Source organism: Lethenteron reissneri, chromosome 26 (genome assembly GCF_015708825.2).
Source record: "Lethenteron reissneri isolate LAM-NWPU_2019-01 chromosome 26, ASM1570882v1, whole genome shotgun sequence".
NCBI classification, from domain to species: domain Eukaryota; kingdom Metazoa; phylum Chordata; class Hyperoartia; order Petromyzontiformes; family Petromyzontidae; genus Lethenteron; species Lethenteron reissneri.
The window spans coordinates 7,632,894-7,650,879 of NC_083804.1; the positions used below are offsets into that span (position 1 = coordinate 7,632,894).

General features: G+C 50.5%; 1 protein-coding gene across 6 annotated transcripts; it reads right to left on the bottom strand.

The window, feature by feature from the left end:
• Positions 1-357: 357 nt before the first annotated feature.
• Positions 358-14,089, bottom strand: LOC133347599 (enoyl-[acyl-carrier-protein] reductase, mitochondrial-like). Of its 6 annotated transcripts, none has more exons than XM_061560017.1 (11): positions 14,004-14,089; positions 9,709-9,923; positions 8,181-8,278; positions 7,613-7,744; positions 6,992-7,135; positions 6,493-6,595; positions 6,020-6,122; positions 5,514-5,587; positions 4,221-4,281; positions 3,589-3,661; positions 358-2,855 (listed from the first exon to the last, which is right to left on the bottom strand). In XM_061560017.1, the coding sequence occupies exons 2-11, from the start codon at positions 9,864-9,866 to the stop codon at positions 2,689-2,691; spliced, it is 1,113 nt and encodes a 370-aa protein (XP_061416001.1). In that variant the 5' UTR covers positions 9,867-9,923; positions 14,004-14,089; the 3' UTR covers positions 358-2,688. The 6 variants fall into 6 exon arrangements, with proteins under 6 accessions (XP_061416001.1, XP_061416000.1, XP_061416003.1 ...); XM_061560016.1 differs by lacking the exon at positions 14,004-14,089 and adding an exon at positions 12,811-12,934 and having other exon boundaries at positions 9,709-9,898; XM_061560019.1 differs by lacking the exon at positions 14,004-14,089 and adding an exon at positions 12,811-12,934 and having other exon boundaries at positions 358-2,852.
• Positions 14,090-17,986: the final 3,897 nt, after the last annotated feature.

Sequence of the window (17,986 nt, forward strand, 5' to 3'; positions counted from 1 at the left end):
ATCAGCCGCTGCAATGATGCATTGTGGGCAGCCGAGGGCAGTGAAGCAAGAGCCACCCCTTGTGCTGTACTCCTGCTGGGCATCTGTGAAAAAGAGCTTCATAGCTCATCGGATTCCTCCAGTCTAAGTAAAGATTCTGATTCATACGGCCCCCCCCCCCCCATGTCTGTGCTCTCCGCGTTAACCAACTCACACTGACCAGCGTGGTGAAGTATGGTCAAACAACCCCATGACCAACAAAGCATTTGGAGGCCCTCATCCAGCAGTGGATTGACAAACGAACTGTATATTACCCATCTGTCTCGAGAAAAGCAGACATGGAGAGGCCAGAGGAACAAAACAAATATATACGTACGATTCAAGAGCATAATGCACATTTATTATTTACAAAAAATCTCCATCATTGTTCATCCGAGGCAAGAATGCATCAATTTCAGAGCAAGGCACCTCTCGGTATGTGTACGTGTGTGAGTGACAGATAATGAAAAGGTGTTTACGCAGCTTATTTCAGCAGGAGTTGGCTGCGCTTCTTGTATCTGTACGCTCGGCTGCGCGGCCACTGAATGAGCGCAGTCAGAGCGCATAAATCAGGTCCCCAAAAACACGCGCGCGCACACACGCCGCGGGCCACATACAAATCAGGTCTCATTTCCTACGAGACTCGGTGCGCGTGTGCATACGCGCGCACATATTGAACGTCAACAGAGGCGTGTGCAATCACAACAAATAGGCAAATGCGGTGTACAGATCGCTTCGCGGTGTACGTTTACAATAAAGAATTCAGCCTCGCAATTTTGCTTGCATGCGCCACTTCTGGCGGAAGGGCATCCACGAGAGGAAGCGATGCAGAGTCCCTCGAGTCCAGCGGTTCTCAAGAGTACGGTCCGCGACAGCCCTCCAATTGATCCGCGGGGCTGTGGTGCAAATGCAGGTTGATCCGGAAATAATGACGATGTTTACACGCTTTGTTTTGGACGTCGGTTGATATTTTACTCGTGATAATTAATAATAAAAAATTAAGTTTAGGTAAACTACCCTGATTTAAACTACCCTAAGCATCATCTAAATGCACCACCACCTAAAAACAGTAAAACCGTACAGCTGCATTAAAAAAAAATATGTTCGTAATATTAATCATTTTGTATTCGTGGTATTTAGAGAGAGAAGTGAATGTGTTTTGTCACCAGGGGTGGGGGGGCTGGGTGGCCCACGGAAATGTTTGCATTGGCTGAGTGGGATCCGCAGGCTAAAAACTGTTTGAGAAGCCCTGCTCTAGACGACCTTTTAGTCCTACTCCTTCTACACGCTGGCCTGGACGTCTTGCAAGATGCGGGAGTAGCCCACACTTTATTCCACCAAATTTTATATCGCTGGGTGGCCAGAAGCGGGGGAATTCAAGACACTCGCACCACTGTTTCGACAGCTGCGTCGGGATATGGAATCGAACCGGCAACCTCTACTTTACAAGTCCAGCGTCGTGCTAACATTACACCACTGCGGCAGCGTCCGTTGGGGACGTGACGACGCATCGATTACAACCGATTAAGATCACGATGATACATTCAGCAATTCATGTGCGCGAGAGTATATTTGTGAATTTTGCTATTTATATGTAAATTATGTATCACCCATCATACATAGTCCAGTGTGCTAACCACTGTACTGTGGGAGGATATCTTATATTTATTGTATCAAAAACAATTTACACCAGTGTGACTTATGGCACATCAAGACAGTGTACAATTTCCGTTGTTTGTGTCATCAATACATTTTAACTGCATTATAATCGTGGCATTAATGAACTGGAATGCTATACAACGAATATATTACCATTTGCAACTCTCACAATGAGTGGGCGTAGCTTCACATCAAGTCAGGGAATGTGATTCTAAACAAGAAGACATCACTAACATTTATGTTCTCAGGTCTATAGGGGCTTACCCACACTCAGTGGTTGCCATGTGGAGTGTTGCATGGCAAAATATAAAATTGCGTGTGCAATCGGCATCGTTATGAAAAGGGTTCATTCAGAGAACGGCCCGTGGACGTAGATATTACAGAACTACTGTTGAAATTCATTCACGTTACCCTCATCCACACACCAAGGGATATTGCACTTTTCCACGTGCCGTGCTATACAAATTATCGCCGCATGGCAGTCAAACCCAAATGTTTAAACTAAGAATCAAGATTACTACGAATTGGAAACCAAATCGGTGTGGTAAAGTGGACTGACAAAAGTGCTGTTTGTAAATGTACTGGTGACTGCGTGGAGATCATCAACTGGCTACTCCTGAGAATCTGGTTGATACGTGGATGGCTTCATCTTGGATTTCAACTCAGCGTCTCTGCAGTGTCAGCTCAGCTCTCTGACATGTACTTCATCAAGTCACCGAGCCACGTCAACGACGTACAACTCGAAACAGTTTGGCAGGGCTCAAGTTCATTTCCCATTTTCGCCCTGGACTAATTTGCATATAGAGTACCCTAGTCCACTACAATATCATGAATAGACTGGCTCTACCATGGAAATGTGAAATGTTTTACTGGTTCAGGTCTGCACTGTTGCTTGATCAAGCATGGAGACACTATGACCTCAATGTGACCTAGAAACTGGCTGGGAAAAACCTTCAGCCGCGTCTTGGCAACTTGGCGTGTGAAAGGGGCGGCATATGTTTGGGGGAGGGGTCACATGACCAGAATCTGTTTCTCTGACAGAAAGGGCTTCACCGCGGCCTCGAGAGCAACTTGAAAGTCGTGGAAAGGGACCTCGTTGCACATGGGGGCCGTCAGCTTCCCCACGCGTGCCAGGCTGCAGAGCTCCGACAGCATGCGTGCCTGCCGCTCACCGTCTGCTTTCATGCACACACAAAGATCCTCGTATAGCCGTAACATACTGATGGGGCAAGTGCTGTTAGCAAGTAGCACCGATGAAGGCTGGCACGGTGAATAAGAGGGTGGGTGGCCAGCACCCACGCCCGGCTGCCTTTGTCTTCCCTGTGGTGATGTTTACACACCGCGTTAGGTACTCATTTGTGTCTGAGTCAATCTAGGGGAGGCTCATAACCGGTTCAGATAATCCTCACTGGTGTTAGCCATGAGCGGGAATAGTGCTCCGTTTGCCGGGTTCGTACCGCAGCACGCTAGAAGCTGTGCCACCGCCCCCCACCAATACACACTCGCAGATACACACATATATAGAATAATGTATACATCGATCCACACACAAATACACACAGCCTCAACACTAGCGTACAATATGAATATAAAAACATATATAAACAAAACAATGCTGACCAAGGTTGAGGCTGCGTAAGTTTTGGATTGGGTGACCACAATGCATAACAGGCTGCTGCAGGGCAACGCTGTGAGCAGCAGAGGGCAGTGCAGTGAAGTCTACGACGGTACCGTACTTCTATGCCACCAAGCCCTTGCTCCCTGCCTTCACCAATCCGCATTGGCCAGTATTGGTGACGTTATGGTGTGGCGAGGCCCTCATCCAGCAGTGGATTGATACAATGTGGTGTCAGTGTACACATGTAGAATCAAATTATCGTTCATTTTGGCTGCACCGTCCTTTAAGCTCACCCTGAGCATACTGCCTTTTCCACTGGGTCATCCAGAATCCCAGCACCTTGACATCATTAAAGATGAGCGCACTCTGTGGGAGAGAAACGACACAAGCAGAGACCTGAGGGCGCGCTGACAAAGACGTCATTTAACTGCTGAATACAGTAGCCTATTGCAGCGGAGACGACAGGGCAATTTGTAGCAAGATGAAAAGATGTTACAATCTGCGCACCACAAGTTTCTACATTTAATTCATCGCGTTAAAAGTGGAGCTGTGTCACTGGTGGACAATGTGAGGGTGGGTTAACACGAGTGGCAGACTGTTGCACTCACACTGCCTACCCTGACAGCGCAAGTGGCAAGTGTGAGAGGCAGCAGAATGAGTACCGGAGCAGTGTGTAAACATCGCTATTGGGGAGACAAAGGCGGCTGGGCGTGGTGCTGGCCACCCGCCCCCTTCGTGTGCTGTACGGGCCTTCATAGGTGCTACTCGCTAACAGCACTTGCCCCAACAGTCTGTCAAGGCTGTACGGGTGGGGGGCGATCTTGTCTTTGGCAGGAGAATGTGCAAGTGGCAGAAAGTTCAAGGTGGACTGTGTCACGGGCGGACAATGTCAGCGTTGACACTGTGTGGGTCGCAAGGCCCTTGCCGTGGGGATGATGACGGGCTGCCTCGACATCCCTCCGTACGTCACCATGGTGCCAGATCGCCTGTCGCGGCACGGGGGTCGTGTGACACAAGCGGTGAAATCACACGCAATCACTCGCCAGCTCCAACGCTCGAACATCATCTCAGCCAACCCGCTCACACGCCTCACCCATTCACACGCCTCACCCATTCACACGTCTCAACCGTTCGCTCGTCAGCTGCATCATGCACACACTCACACATTAACATCTCACCCGTTTACTCATAAGCTACAACATTTACATATTCCATCAATTCACTCATCTCACCCATTCACACATTCACTCACCGGCTACAGCAATCACATACATCAACCATTCACACACCTTACCAAGTCACACATCTAAGCCATTCACACATCTCACCTACAACATTCATACACCTCACCCATTTACATCTCACCCATTTACTCATCAGCTACAACATTCACATATCTGAAAGCATCTGTCGAAGCAATGTAATCCATTAAAAACCTCCCGCTCAAACAATGTCTGAAGTTGACTTTGTTTTTAGGCATCTGCCGATTTGCTTAAAATTCACATTTCAAAATTATTCGAATTTGACTGCGTGTCACTTCATCACCTGGTGTTGCTTAGGTCGCCCTCAATCCACCTGACTTCCTTCATGTTTCCTGAAGACGCTTTGCGCAGTTTCAAGCGAAACATAAAAAGGGAATTGCTAATTTTATTTGTAGGAACTGTTCTTCAACTTTACCGGCGAGCCGAAACAACATTAATTGGTGCATTGAACACATGTACGTGTGACAATATAACTTGTTTAGTATTTCCGATTAGTACGGTTGGCTACGTACGGTGCGAAAGAAGTTCAACATATATATTGTTTGGCTATGTTCAGTGTGGTAGAGGGTCTTTCGAGACACATCTGGTCGGATGATTAGGTCGCCTAGCCCAAAAATTAATTATGAATTTTAATAACTTCCAGAAAACACCTATCTGCCCACCGATGTCTTTTAACGCTGCCGAAATACGGGTACCAATACTGGTGGCTGTCTCTCAAAGCTCAATCGGGACACGGTGAGGCCGAGTGTCGACGGCGAGGCGCGGTCACATCAGCGACGTTATCCACGATGATCTCTCGATGTTGTGCCATATTCTCCAGATTGAAAGACACACTTTTTTTCTTGTATTTTAAGCCAAAAGTTGGCGGTGGTTCATATTAAAATTCGATCGGTGTGTCTATGCGTCTCTATGTAAGGGTACGTGGGGGTCTAAGGGTCTTGAGGCGTGTCGCTCACTCGATATTACGAAGGAGCTCCGTGGCGCTCTTCCCTCCGACGCAGTTGAACGCAAGTCGAGGCTTGGGGAGCTTCTGCTCAGAAAAGCACGGGCGGGGACAAGTCCACGGTCACGGGGGTTACAGCGTCAGGGCACTGAACCCGATATTCACAATGTTTATGCTGAATGTTCTCATGCAGGTAGTTAAAATAACAGTTACAAAGACATTCACACACACACACACTCATGTACCCATACAAAAGATACGACAAAGACACCCCTTATAGCCTAAATAGGCTGTTGGGGCAAGTGCCGGTTGCGAGCACCTATGAAGGCCGACATGCACGAGAGGTGGCGTGGCCAGGACCACATTCGGCCATATTGTGGTTTGTAGCGCAGTGTGCCAAGCACTTCACTATCACTTCACGCACTCATTTACGATTGTTGTCCAGTGGTTGTTAACCCACTATAAGGAACTCGCACTCACACAAACCCTCAAGCAGTTTTATCGGGACACCTCCCCCACCTTCCACAGCTCCTTGGCCTCCACCTTCCTGAGCTCCTCCTCAGTGAGGACGAAGTCTGCGCCCATCGCCTTCAGCTTCTCCACCAACTTCCCCAGCTCCGGCCTGGCCAGGTTCGCGAGGGGTTGGTGGGTTGGTGGGTGAGTGGGCGAGCGAGCGGATGAGTGGGTGCGTGGGCGAACAGGTGGGCGAGTGGGTGGTCAAACAACCAGCGGAGCGGGTGGGCGGAGCGGGCGAGTCGTCAAGCGAGCGGGGTGGGTGAGTGAATTTTATGAGCGAGTGAGTGGGTGAGCAGCAGGAGGAAGGGAGTCAGGCATGGTGGAGCAACTTCAACTAGAGACACAGGCAACATCCAGCCGGGACACGGGAAGACGGGGTCAATGGGTGGGGTTGGAGGGAGGGACGGAGGGAGGGAGGGAGGGGTATGTTGCGGCGTGGCGAGGTTGTGGTGTTCGATGTAAGGAGGTGAGCTCACCTGTCTCGGACGATGTTAACCGTTGTTACGCCCATGGAGGCCGCGATCTGGATCACCGCCTGCCCCACCGCGCTGTTGGCCCCATTCTGGATCACCACATCGCCTGCGCGCAAAGCGCGGAGACAACCATCATTGAGAGTGCCATTGTAAGTGTCAGTGACAGTAATGATGACCGTGCCAACTTAAGGAGTGCCAGTGACATGGCCATGATAGTGCTAATGGCAATGCCAGTGAAAGTGTCCATGGCAGTGCCAATGTAAGAATTGTGACTGACAGTGCTAATTACAATGTCAGTGACAAGTGCCAGTGAAATGAGTGTCAACCAAAGGAACAAAGCCAGTGCCAATGACAAGAGTGCCAGTGACAGTGCCAATGATGGTGCCAATGACAAGATGGTGAGCGCCGCTGCTAATCCCGGTGCTATTGAAAGTAGAGGGAATGACGGTGCCGGTGATGGTGTCAATGACAGGGAGAGTGACGGTGCCGTTGTGAGGGGTGCCTGGTTTTAGCGGAGTGAAGTCGTGCAGCATGCGGTACGCTGTCGCCGGGTTCACGTGAATGGTGGCGGCGGACAGTAGCGGCAGGTCACGTGGCACCGTCACCATGGCATCCTCGGAACACACGCCAGCCGTCCTCCACGTGCCTACACGAACACAAAGACACCGATACCAGCCCCCAAACCCGTATAGCCTTTAACAGACTGTTGGGGGGCAAGTGCTGTTGGCAAGCACCTATCAGTGCGGGCACGACACACGAGGGGGTGGGTGGCCAACACCACGATGTTTACACACCGCACCAGTGATGATGTTTACACACTGCACCAGGCACTTGTTAAAGGAGTCAATCATCTAGGGGAGGCCTAGGACCGGTTCAAATATTCGCCACTGTTATTGGTCATGAGTGGGGATTGAATTTGGGTCATCAGATCAGTGCGCCCGGTGCGCTAACCATTGCACCACCGCTCCCCATACACAGCAAAAGACATGCGCACACACCACCCATCCTGCACATACTTATACCACACAGACCAGCATGCTCTAATTCATAGCACACTGCCAGCATTGCACGCGTACACACAACACACACACACAGAGTTTGATATGACTGTGCTCTGACTCACCAAACACCGAGCCCACTGGGAGGACCCAGTCGCCTGGTTTCACCTTCGTGACTTTTGACCCGACCTCCTCCACCTGCCCCACTCCCTCGTTCCCGCCAATGGCCGGCAACGGGGGCTGGATCCCGTACTTCCCTGCCACATGAGCACACGCACGCACGCACACGCGACACACTCACTGAACCCGACTGCTCGCTGCCCGTGTTCTTTAACGAGGAATTCATCTCTTTAGTTTCTCCCACAGTAAACGGTATCAGAACTTCATCAGGAAGACTGAAAAGTTGGGCACAGGATAAATGAGCAACGTGAAGGTTTATCTACAACAAATTTGCTAAACAATTAGAAGTACTCTATATGTTGGAGGAACGCACTGCATATCTATTTATCCACATCTTCTTCAACTAAAAATTATCTACAAATGCTTTCAAATCAACCAGAATCTCTCGATCTCTCGTTGTGACCTTCGGTAAAATGCAAATTGGAAAGCAAAGTGCATAGTTTTTTACAAAACCGCGAATCGAAATGTGCCATTCTGTTCAAGAGAGCGATGTCTGCGCCCTGCCCCTCTCACCCTGCAACATGTTGATGTCGGCGGGGTTAATGGGAGCAGCGAGCATGCGGATCAGCACCTCCCTCTCGCCAACGGGGGGCAGCAGCTGCTCCTCCATCCTGTCACGAGAAACGAGACCCAGGTGACTCGAGGGATGCTGGGCTCTGGCGCTGCTGAACAGGGTTCTAAAGCGTAAATGAGTCGATAGATCCCAGCCCCACTCATCCATCCCTCCTGTGAACGTTTCCTGGCTTGGTTGGAACGTTGTATAGACCTCATGGACTAATTTCTTGGTGTGATTACTTTTTGTTGTTGTTTGTGCTTTTTGTTTTGGTGCCATTTCTAAATGTGTTTATTCATTTTAGATTTTTCTTGGTAGTAAGGTTTACATTTGCTTGGTAGTGACTGTATATGGAATTTTGTCCTCATATATAATTCATGTACCGCGTTGTGGAATGAAAGTATTATTCTACGCTTTCGAGTTGGGGTTGGTGGATCGCACTCATCTCATCGTGCGCTATGGCATTCCCAGGGAGGCTTTGAGGTGGCCACGAGTTGACCAGGAAATGGCAGTCCATGCACGTTGTTGAGCCATCTTGGGGATTTTGAGTTACTATTCTCTGGGTGCTATGCATTCACTCAACATTAAAACCAATAATTAAGTAGTTGGTAAATGACCCACGCCTAGGACTTGTCTACCACATCAAGAGGGCTGTAACCCTGTACCCACAGCCCTGTTGTGAATCCACTACTGGATGAAGGCGGTCCCACGCCGTGTGGGATATGGAGGTTATTTCACCATATTTTATCACGCTGGCCAATGTTGGTTGGTGAAGGTGGGCAGCACAGACGTTGGAGCGTAGAAGTACAATACAATTGATTTTGCTGCACAGCTCTCTGCTTCCAACTCAGCCCCTTAATAACGTGTTTTTACGCACGGTCGCCACACGTCCAAGCACCATCCAGGTTCAACACAGCTTGGCTTCTGAGATCTGACGAGATTCGGTGCATTTGGGGTGAATTGCCCAGAGGCTTCTAAATCCAAATCATAAAGATCAACATGTCACCTTGGCCAAAGCCGAGAATTCCACCACACCTCCACAATGCTTTCTACCCTCCGCCAGATCCTGCAGCCTCTGCAGATCACGATCTGCCCTCCATCGTCTCCCACCACCATCTGGTCTAATCCCATCTTATATAGATGTATACATCACCTTATTCCAAGGCGTTTTGCAACAATGATAAATTTGTACATTAGATGATAGTGGTTCAAATACGGAGTGGGGTTATGAACAGTGCTGATGTGGTTATGGTGAAAGGAGGACGGGTGGGAGTGGTTAAGGAGGGGTTGGGGTAGGCCTGGTCGTAGATGGGGCGTTGGGGCAGGAAGTAGCAGTAGGATGAGCTCGGGAGAAAAGATGGGTTTTAAGGTCTTAGGTCTTCTCCTCTCGGTTGCCAGACTTGTGGAGACCACTCCAATGTCCGTCCCCATTCACCGACGCTCGCAACATCCCGCACGCGGCGTAACGCGAGCGAAGACGTGACGCACTTCACCACTTTGGCCGGTTCCCCGTGCTCGGCGTACACCAGGCACGAAGCTGTGTGACCTCGTCGGGGGAGACTGCGAGAGCCCCCTAGAGCGGCGCGAGCCCCGCCACCGAGACGAGGTGCCGCTCGCAGCATCGCCATGCCCAGCAGTCCCAGCATGGTGCTGGCCTGGGGAATCTGTCAGTGGCCAGCTGAGCCGACCACAGTAGGGAGATTCTGTGTTAAAGCACAACACACAAGTGACACAATGAGAGTTAAACGGCGTCTAAATCAATCATTAAGGAACCTAGAGCCCGCGGGACTAGACACGGTCCCGTGACTTTATTTCATACGGTCTGCGGCCACTTGGAAGCCCTGTCACCCTGAAACAATACAGTTGCTTTTGTATGCAGCAATATTCTCACAGAGCATCCATGCAATAAAAACTATGACTATAATAATGAATAAAATAGTTCTGGCCAATCAATCCAGCTCAAGGATAAGCTAATGCACGAACATTTAAAATCTTCTTGTTTCTTTCGGTAAAGTCACGTAGAAGGGAAGTAATAAAATAATAAAAAAAATAAAACATAATAAAACAATTCTCACGACGTTTCGGCTACAACGCAAGCAGCCGTCTTCAGGTGAAGAATGAGACACTACCAAACTAGGAGCTTATATATAAGCTGCATTGGGGGTTGAAGAGCGCCTTAACAAAAAGAATGTGCATGTGAAGAGGAATTTAGCATATTCATGGAAAATGCGTAGGCGTTGGGCGGGGGGGTGTCAAAGTCATATTATGCCCATGCATTATGCAGGATCAGCAGCAACCAAGGGGGGGTGCAGGGATTAGCAGTAACAAAGGAAAGGAATGTTAATGATATGTAGCTGCAGTTACTCAACAACCACGTAGAAAACTAAAGTATAAACTACATAAAAAACTAAAGTATGAACTGCATCGCACCATCAGTATACTTACTATACTCTATAATAAGCTGAGTTACTAACAGCAAGTAATACATTACAATTCTACCTCGTAAAAATTCTATAGAATAAGGTTTAGATGGAAGCATATTATATAATTTTTACGAGGTAGAATTGTAATGTATTACTTGCTGTTAGTAACTCAGCTTATTATAGAGTATAGTAAGTATACTGATGGTGCGATGCAGTTCATACTTTAGTTTTTTATGTAGTTTATACTTTAGTTTTCTACGTGGTTGTTGAGTAACTGCAGCTACATATCATTAACATTCCTTTCCTTTGTTACTGCTAATCCCTGCACCCCCCCTTGGTTGCTGCTGATCCTGCATAATGCATGGGCATAATATGACTTTGACACCCCCCCGCCCAACGCCTACGCATTTTCCATGAATATGCTAAATTCCTCTTCACATGCACATTCTTTTTGTTAAGGCGCTCTTCAACCCCCAATGCAGCTTATATATAAGCTCCTAGTTTGGTAGTGTCTCATTCTTCACCTGAAGACGGCTGCTTGCGTTGTAGCCGAAACGTCGTGAGAATTGTTTTATTATGTTTTATTTTTTTTATTATTTTATTACTTCCCTTCTACGTGACTTTACCGAAAGAAACAAGAAGATGAATCCCTGCAGTCACGAAAGCTTTAAATCGGAACATTTAAAATGTTTTACTTTGCCTTGCCTGTGCCTGCATTCCCGATATGACCTGGGACAGAGTTCAAACGGCAGGGAGCATAGCAACTCGAGGTCCTCGATCCTCCCGAACCTAAACGACTTCTAGGACCTATGGTAACCAGAAGCTCAGCCAGCATTCGCTGATCTCATGGTGCGACCGGGAGAATAAGCTACCAACGGTTCCTTTAAATATATATCCACAAAACCGTCAAGGGTCTTGTTTGTAAGCAGAATTTGAATAGACCCCCGTCACTGAAAGCGTCGTAGCGACACTGATTAGTTACTCGAGGGGCACAGATTCGACTTGGCCACGACTCTTGTTTCTAATATTAACACGCCCAGTTGCCGAGAAATTATTTTCCGCATTATTGCAGAATGCGAATGTGTGCGTGTTAATGTGTGAATCTCTTCAGTGATATGGAAAATACTGTTCGGCCCTCAATAAGGAAATGCTTACCCGCTCCTGTATCTGGTGGACTAATATTGTTAGGGCTACGGGTATGGTTACTATATAGTTGAGCATTATGGTAAGGGTTATAAGTAGGGCTATGGTCTGATTTGGTTGGGGCTAAGGTTTAATTAGCTGGCTTAGGAGCAAGAGTTAATAAATGGTGAGTGAAAGGCACGGGGTTGGTGATAGAACGGATTGGACGATGATTTATACTCGGGTTAGATGTAAGGTTAGCACTCCGATTAGTATTTTAGTTAACGATAATAACGTTAAGGCTACTGTGTGGTGGGTTGGCTACGTACGGTGCGAAAGAAGTTCCACATACAAAGCGGTAGGGCGAGTGCAGGCATCGACAACCAACATAACAGGAAGAGACATTTTTTTTCGAATTTCGTGTGTTTTTTTTTAAAGGCAATAATAGAGTCGCAATGCGCGTGAATACGAGACGGGGCCCTTGATAGCATCACGTGGTGCTGGCGTTCAGGTCGTCGGGTAAACGCCAGTGATGTGCGAGTTGGGAACTGTACGAAGGCCAGTGCTGTGGCTAATGTTAGGGGGGTGGGAGCGTGTCTGTGTGTGTGGGTTAAGTGAACGTCGCGACAGTGAGCGACGTGAGTTCGGAGTGTAACGGTGCGACCGGAGTGGGGTGTCTAAAGTGTGAATGTGAGTACCAGGAGGATGGTGGGGGGGTGTTCGTGATGCGAGGCAGGCGCTGTTCAATCCCACCCTCACCTCACCCCTCTCTCCCTATCTCTCACCCCTCTCTCACCCTCACCTCACTTCTCTCTCACCCTCACCCTTCTCTCCCTCTCTCACCACCTCTCTCTCTCCCTCTCTCCCCCACCTCACCCCTCTCTCCCCCACCTCACCCCACTCTCACCCTCCCCTCACCCCTCTCTCTTCCTCTCTCTCTCTCCCTCTCACCCCTCTCTCTTCCTCTCTTTCTCTCCCTCTCACCCCTCTCTCTTCCTCTCTTTCTCTCCCTCTCACCCCTCTCTCCCTCTCACCCTCTCCTTACCTCTCTCTCACCTCACTTCTCTCTCGAGGACGCCGACTGCACGCACCGTCAAAATCACACCGCACTGTACACGGCACTGTCCACGCGCTCGCCCACGTGCGCGCGCCTCACGTGGCAGCGCGAGCTGGAGGGGCGGGGCGACCGGAGGGGGTCGGGGGCCGGAGCGGGGGGACGGGGGGGGGTATGGGGGGGGGGTGTAAGGGGGGGGGGGGCACCGTGGGGTGGAGGGGGCACCGAGGTGGGGGGCGGGGCACACCGGGGTGGAGGGGAGGGGGCACCGTGGGGTGGAGGGGGGGGGCTGGAGGGGGGGCATTGTGGGGTGGGGGGAGACCGAGGTGGGGGTGGGGGGCACACGGGGGTGGTGGAGGGGGGGCATTGTGGGGTGGGGGGAGACCGAGGTGGGGGTGGGGGGCACACGGGGGTGGTGGAGGGGGGGCATTGTGGGGTGGGGGGAGACCGAGGTGGGGGTGGGGGGCACACGGGGGTGGAGGGGGGGGGGGCATTGTGGGGTGGGGGGAGACCGAGGTGGGGGTGGGGGGCACACAGGGGTGGTGGAGGGGGGGCACCGTGGGGTGGGGGGAGACCGAGGTGGGGGTGGGGGGCACACGGGGGTGGTGGAGGGGGGCACCGTGGGGTGGGGGGAGACCGAGGTGGGGGTGGGGGGCACACGGGGGTGGTGGAGGGGGGCACCGTGGGGTGGGGGGAGACCGAGGTGGGGGGGGGGCACACGGGGGTGGAGGGGGGGGGCACCGTGGGGTGGGGGGAGACCGAGGTGGGGGTGGGGGGCACACGGGGGTGGGGGGGGGGCATTGTGGGGTGGGGGGAGACCGAGGTGGGGGTGGGGGGCACACGGGGGTGGAGGGGGGGGGCATTGTGGGGTGGGGGGAGACCGAGGTGGGGTGGAGGGGGGGGCATTGTGGGGTGGGGGGAGACCGAGGTGGGGGTGGGGGGCACACGGGGGTGGAGGGGACCTGTCAGAGAGGCAGCAGACGGTCTCTTCTCTCCCCTCCTGCGCCACGGGCACGCACTGACCAGCACGGTGAAGTATGATCACGTAACCCAAATAACCTCTCTTGGGCCTCGCACACGTGTGGGGGTGTGAGGGGGAGGCCCTCATCCAGCAGTGGATTGTCACTGTAACGCTGAACTTCTTTCGCACCGTACGCGGTTACCGGGAGGTGCGGGGAAATCACCTGGAAATGCGTCCGATCTTGACTGTGGCGGTCACCCACGTGAGGCCAATCCAGGCCCCTGGGGGCCGGCGGGCAGCAGAGGGCGGTGCAGCAAAGGCCATCACCGAACTTTGCACTGCGCCGGATGTGCGCCCATGTCTATGCCCCCCCCCCCCCCCATTAATCAACCCGCAAACTGACCAGCGTGTTTGAAGTACGGCCGTTGTTGTTGTTGTTGTCGCTGCTGCTTTAGGGGCCGTCCATAAATGACGTCACGCGATTTTGGACGATTTTTGACTCCCCCCTCCCCTCGTCACACGGCGTCACAAAAAGTCAGACCCCCCCCCCCTCAAATATGACGTCACAAAGCTTTGCCCCCCCCCCCCCCCCCAAAATAAAACATGCTTCAAATCGCTTTGAACTATTGTCATTGTAGTGCGTATTTAATGTGGCGCTGCACTCTGATGTTGTAGGAGAAACATTTATTACAACGTATATTTAATTAAGTGGAACATGTTGTCTATATTTATTTTAAGTTGCGCATTTTCACGTGACGTCACATATCTCAAACCCCCCCCCCGTCACACATTGTCACAAATGTCTGCCCCCCCCCCCCCAGGTGCATGACGTCATTTATAGACGGCCCCTTATGTATGTACTAGGTGAGTGTTGGAACTTATTTCGCACCGTACGCAAGCCAACCGTGCTAGTCGGAGGTGCGGTGGACGTGCCAGTCCACCGAGGGTTGGCACCATCAGCACGCAACGAAGGGTGGCCCTCATCCAGCAACGGAGTGGCACATGGGATGTACGTGCTGTGCACGAAAAATGCATTAAATATTCGGTCCCTTAACCTCGACAAACTAAAGCGTGTTACTGTATCTGGAGGTTTATTAGCGGAAACAAAAGTAGGGTGATGCCGCCCTCTATTGTTACGTATTCGTGTTGTTATCCGCATCTTAAGCATTCAACGTTTCCATTGTTTATGGGTACAGACTCAAAATATGTTTACAAACATCCTTGAGATTTAAGCCATTCACATTGCCTAGTTCAGGTGAACCGATACAAGATGTATTATCTTAAGAGTTTATATTCAATCGATTACTGAACGTTTTACTTTCTCAACAATAAGATTTAGTTCCACTTTTTTTGTGACGTACGTGTATTGTAATCTATAACAGATACGACATTGCTCTGGTATCTCCGATGATCACTTTTATCTACGTACGGTGCGAAAGAAGTTCAACATACATACGTATCTCACGTTAAAATATCGACATCTGATCAGAAAATCCAGCAGGGTGGGCTCGACAGAGTTTCAGGCAGCTGTGCTAATTCCTCAGATTGTACCAAGAGCTCGCTGCTACAATGATCTAGAGTCCGAGTAACAAAGCTGTCAACCCATACGGTTTACCCGTATTCTTGTACAGGGAAATTGAGTTTTCAGGTCCATACGGCGCACAGCCGTTTCAATACGGGCAACGCGATTTTCAGTTTGCACATAGTCACTTTAAGATGTTTTCTTGTTCATGTTTTTTGTTTGTTGCGGTTGCACCCGATTCAAGAGCCGAATGGCTCACAGGGGCTATACCTAATCAATGAACTTGATCTTGTTGTCTATTTGTGTCTCTTCCTTGTGATGGGACTTTGTAGGATGAACGTTGAGATTTACAAGGGCACGGGGTGACCAATACGGTCTGAATTGGTCTGTAACAATGTAGGCACTGATACGGGGTTGACAGGTAGGGAGTAAAGTCGCGGTAGGTCCAGGGTGGTGAGCCAAACGACTGACTTGATTTCGTACGACACCGTTGCCACTTCGAGTCGACCGAGCCACCTCGAAATGCCCCGCGAACCATAATTATCCATCACTTCAAGTGTAGCAGCCGCACTGATCGGATACTGGAGATGGATGGCACGATGCTGATACGATTTCACGGACACTTCGTCGTCACCGGTTGTGTCCAAGTACTGCACTGAGTACACGGTCAATGCAACTTAGCCACGGCCAAATTTGTAGACCGCCTAAAAGTTATTTGAAAGTCCTCTTCGGCACTCAGCTTATACGTAGCCGAGCGCCGTATATGAATAATCCCAAGTCACACGCTGTCCCAGTATTCTCTCCGTCCCATAGTCGGCACGCTCGGGTAATGGAAAAGATGATCCCATGCACTCCGGGAGGGACACCCTCAACACAACAAAGCCTGCAAGGGGTCCCCTTACAGCCCCCGTGACCTCTTGGGACAGACACGGCGCGGTTAGCGAGCGCCTATTAAGGCTACACACGCGAGATAATAGTTCTAACGGAAGGCATAAGCAAATACAATACAAAGCTTCGGCTCCAAAGTGACCCAAGAGAGACCCCCGGTTTCATAAACACAATCCATATAGGATGCATATCTATATGGGATGCATATAGATTGTGTGTCAACTCAAATTCAAATCCTCACCAGCAGACCGCGATAATTAACATCAAATTAGACTCTCGCCTCTGAGTTGCGGCCACTACGTCTGCAAATTTGCGCGCGTTACAAATTGTACTATTATTATTATTGTCTGCAACTCTCTTCTCGTCTTTCTCGACATGACTATTAATCTGTATCACTTGTCAATGTCGCTTCTGTCGCCGTCTGACACGGGTGATATCAGCCAAAAGAGAGACACACACGAATAAATAGCGTCTGCTTCGGGCCCCCTAACGTTGCTTGTGACAGCTTTGATGGGGTCGAAGGGCTGTGCCCCCCCCACCCGACTCCACTAATGCATTCTCCCAATTCGGAGGCAGCTCAAGTTATAGAGGTCATCACGGACAGCGGTGCTGCTGATGCCACCATCGCTTCCTTCCTCATGCGGCAGTCGAGGCACCGAACCTTCACGGTACCCTATGCTCCTACACGGTGGCCCGGAGAAATCCCGGAGAACGCGAGGAGATAGTGGTCATCATTAGCGGGGGGGGGGGGGGGGTCCTGGATTCCAGCCCTTGGCGACCAACCATGCCCCGCGCTCCACCTTCCGTTGTTTACGATTCTTCTCCCTTGTAACTGAAATGAAGTTGTGATGAGCTTGACTCGCCTGTTGATTGGTGATCGCGTCACACGTTGATGTTCACGTAGCTCTGGTTCAAATAAAAATTGAGTACTTGTGTGTACGTATGTATGCGCGTGTGTGTCCTGTGTGATGTGGGGGAGCGGTAGTGCAGTAGCTAGCGTGCTGCGCTAGGAACCTAGCTACCCAAGTTCGATTCCCGCACACGGCCAACACCAGTACACGGTTATCTGAACCGGTCCTGGGCCTCCCCTCGGTCGACTCAGCCTCAATTGTGTACCTAGTGAGATGTGTGAAAAGATTGTCACTAGGGAGACAAAGGCGGCCGGGTGTGGTGCTGGCCACTCACCCCTTCGTGTGCCGTTCCGGCCTTCATAGGTGCTCACTAACAGCATTTGCCCCAACAATCTGTTAAGGCTATACTGGGGGGGGGGGATGTTTATCTTTGTCTGCGTGATGAAGGGAGAGCTTTTCATTTGACATGCACGCAGACGGCAACAGGCACATGATCACATAATAAACGACTGCCTGGTCGCCTTTATATCCGCCGTGCTGTTATTAGTCACACCACATCAGGTACTAATTTAAGGCTGAGCCGGTTTCAGATATTCGCAACTGTTATTGGTCGTGAGCAGGAATCGAACTCTGGTCATCAACGCATTGACACAGACAACACCGCACATCAACACACACAGACAAACTGAGACACACACACACATACACAGACACACACTGCATTCACAGACTCGACACCCCTCGCCTTCCCACTGGTTGAACTAATTATACTCTCCCGAGGCATACAAATACAAAAGTCCCCCGTATATCCATAGCAGACGTTTGGTGAAAGTGCTTATAGCGAGCAGCTATAAAGGCCGGAACGACACATGAACGGGTGAGTGAGCAGGACCACACCCGGCCGCCTTTGTCTCCCGAGTGGCGATCTTTTTATGCACGGCACCA

Excerpts from the sequence above, each read along its gene's own strand:
- LOC133347599 (XM_061560017.1), bottom strand. The coding sequence starts at position 9,866 with ATGCTGGGACTGCTGGGCATGGCGATGCTGCGAGCGGCACCTCGTCTC. Across the intron at positions 7,136-7,612 it reads CCCAGTGGGCTCGGTGTTTG|GCACGTGGAGGACGGCTGGC; the intron begins GTGAGTCAGAGC and ends GTGTTCGTGTAG. Across the intron at positions 4,282-5,513 it reads GAGCTCCTTCGTAATATCGA|GCGATCTGGCACCATGGTGA; the intron begins GTGAGCGACACG and ends GTGCCGCGACAG.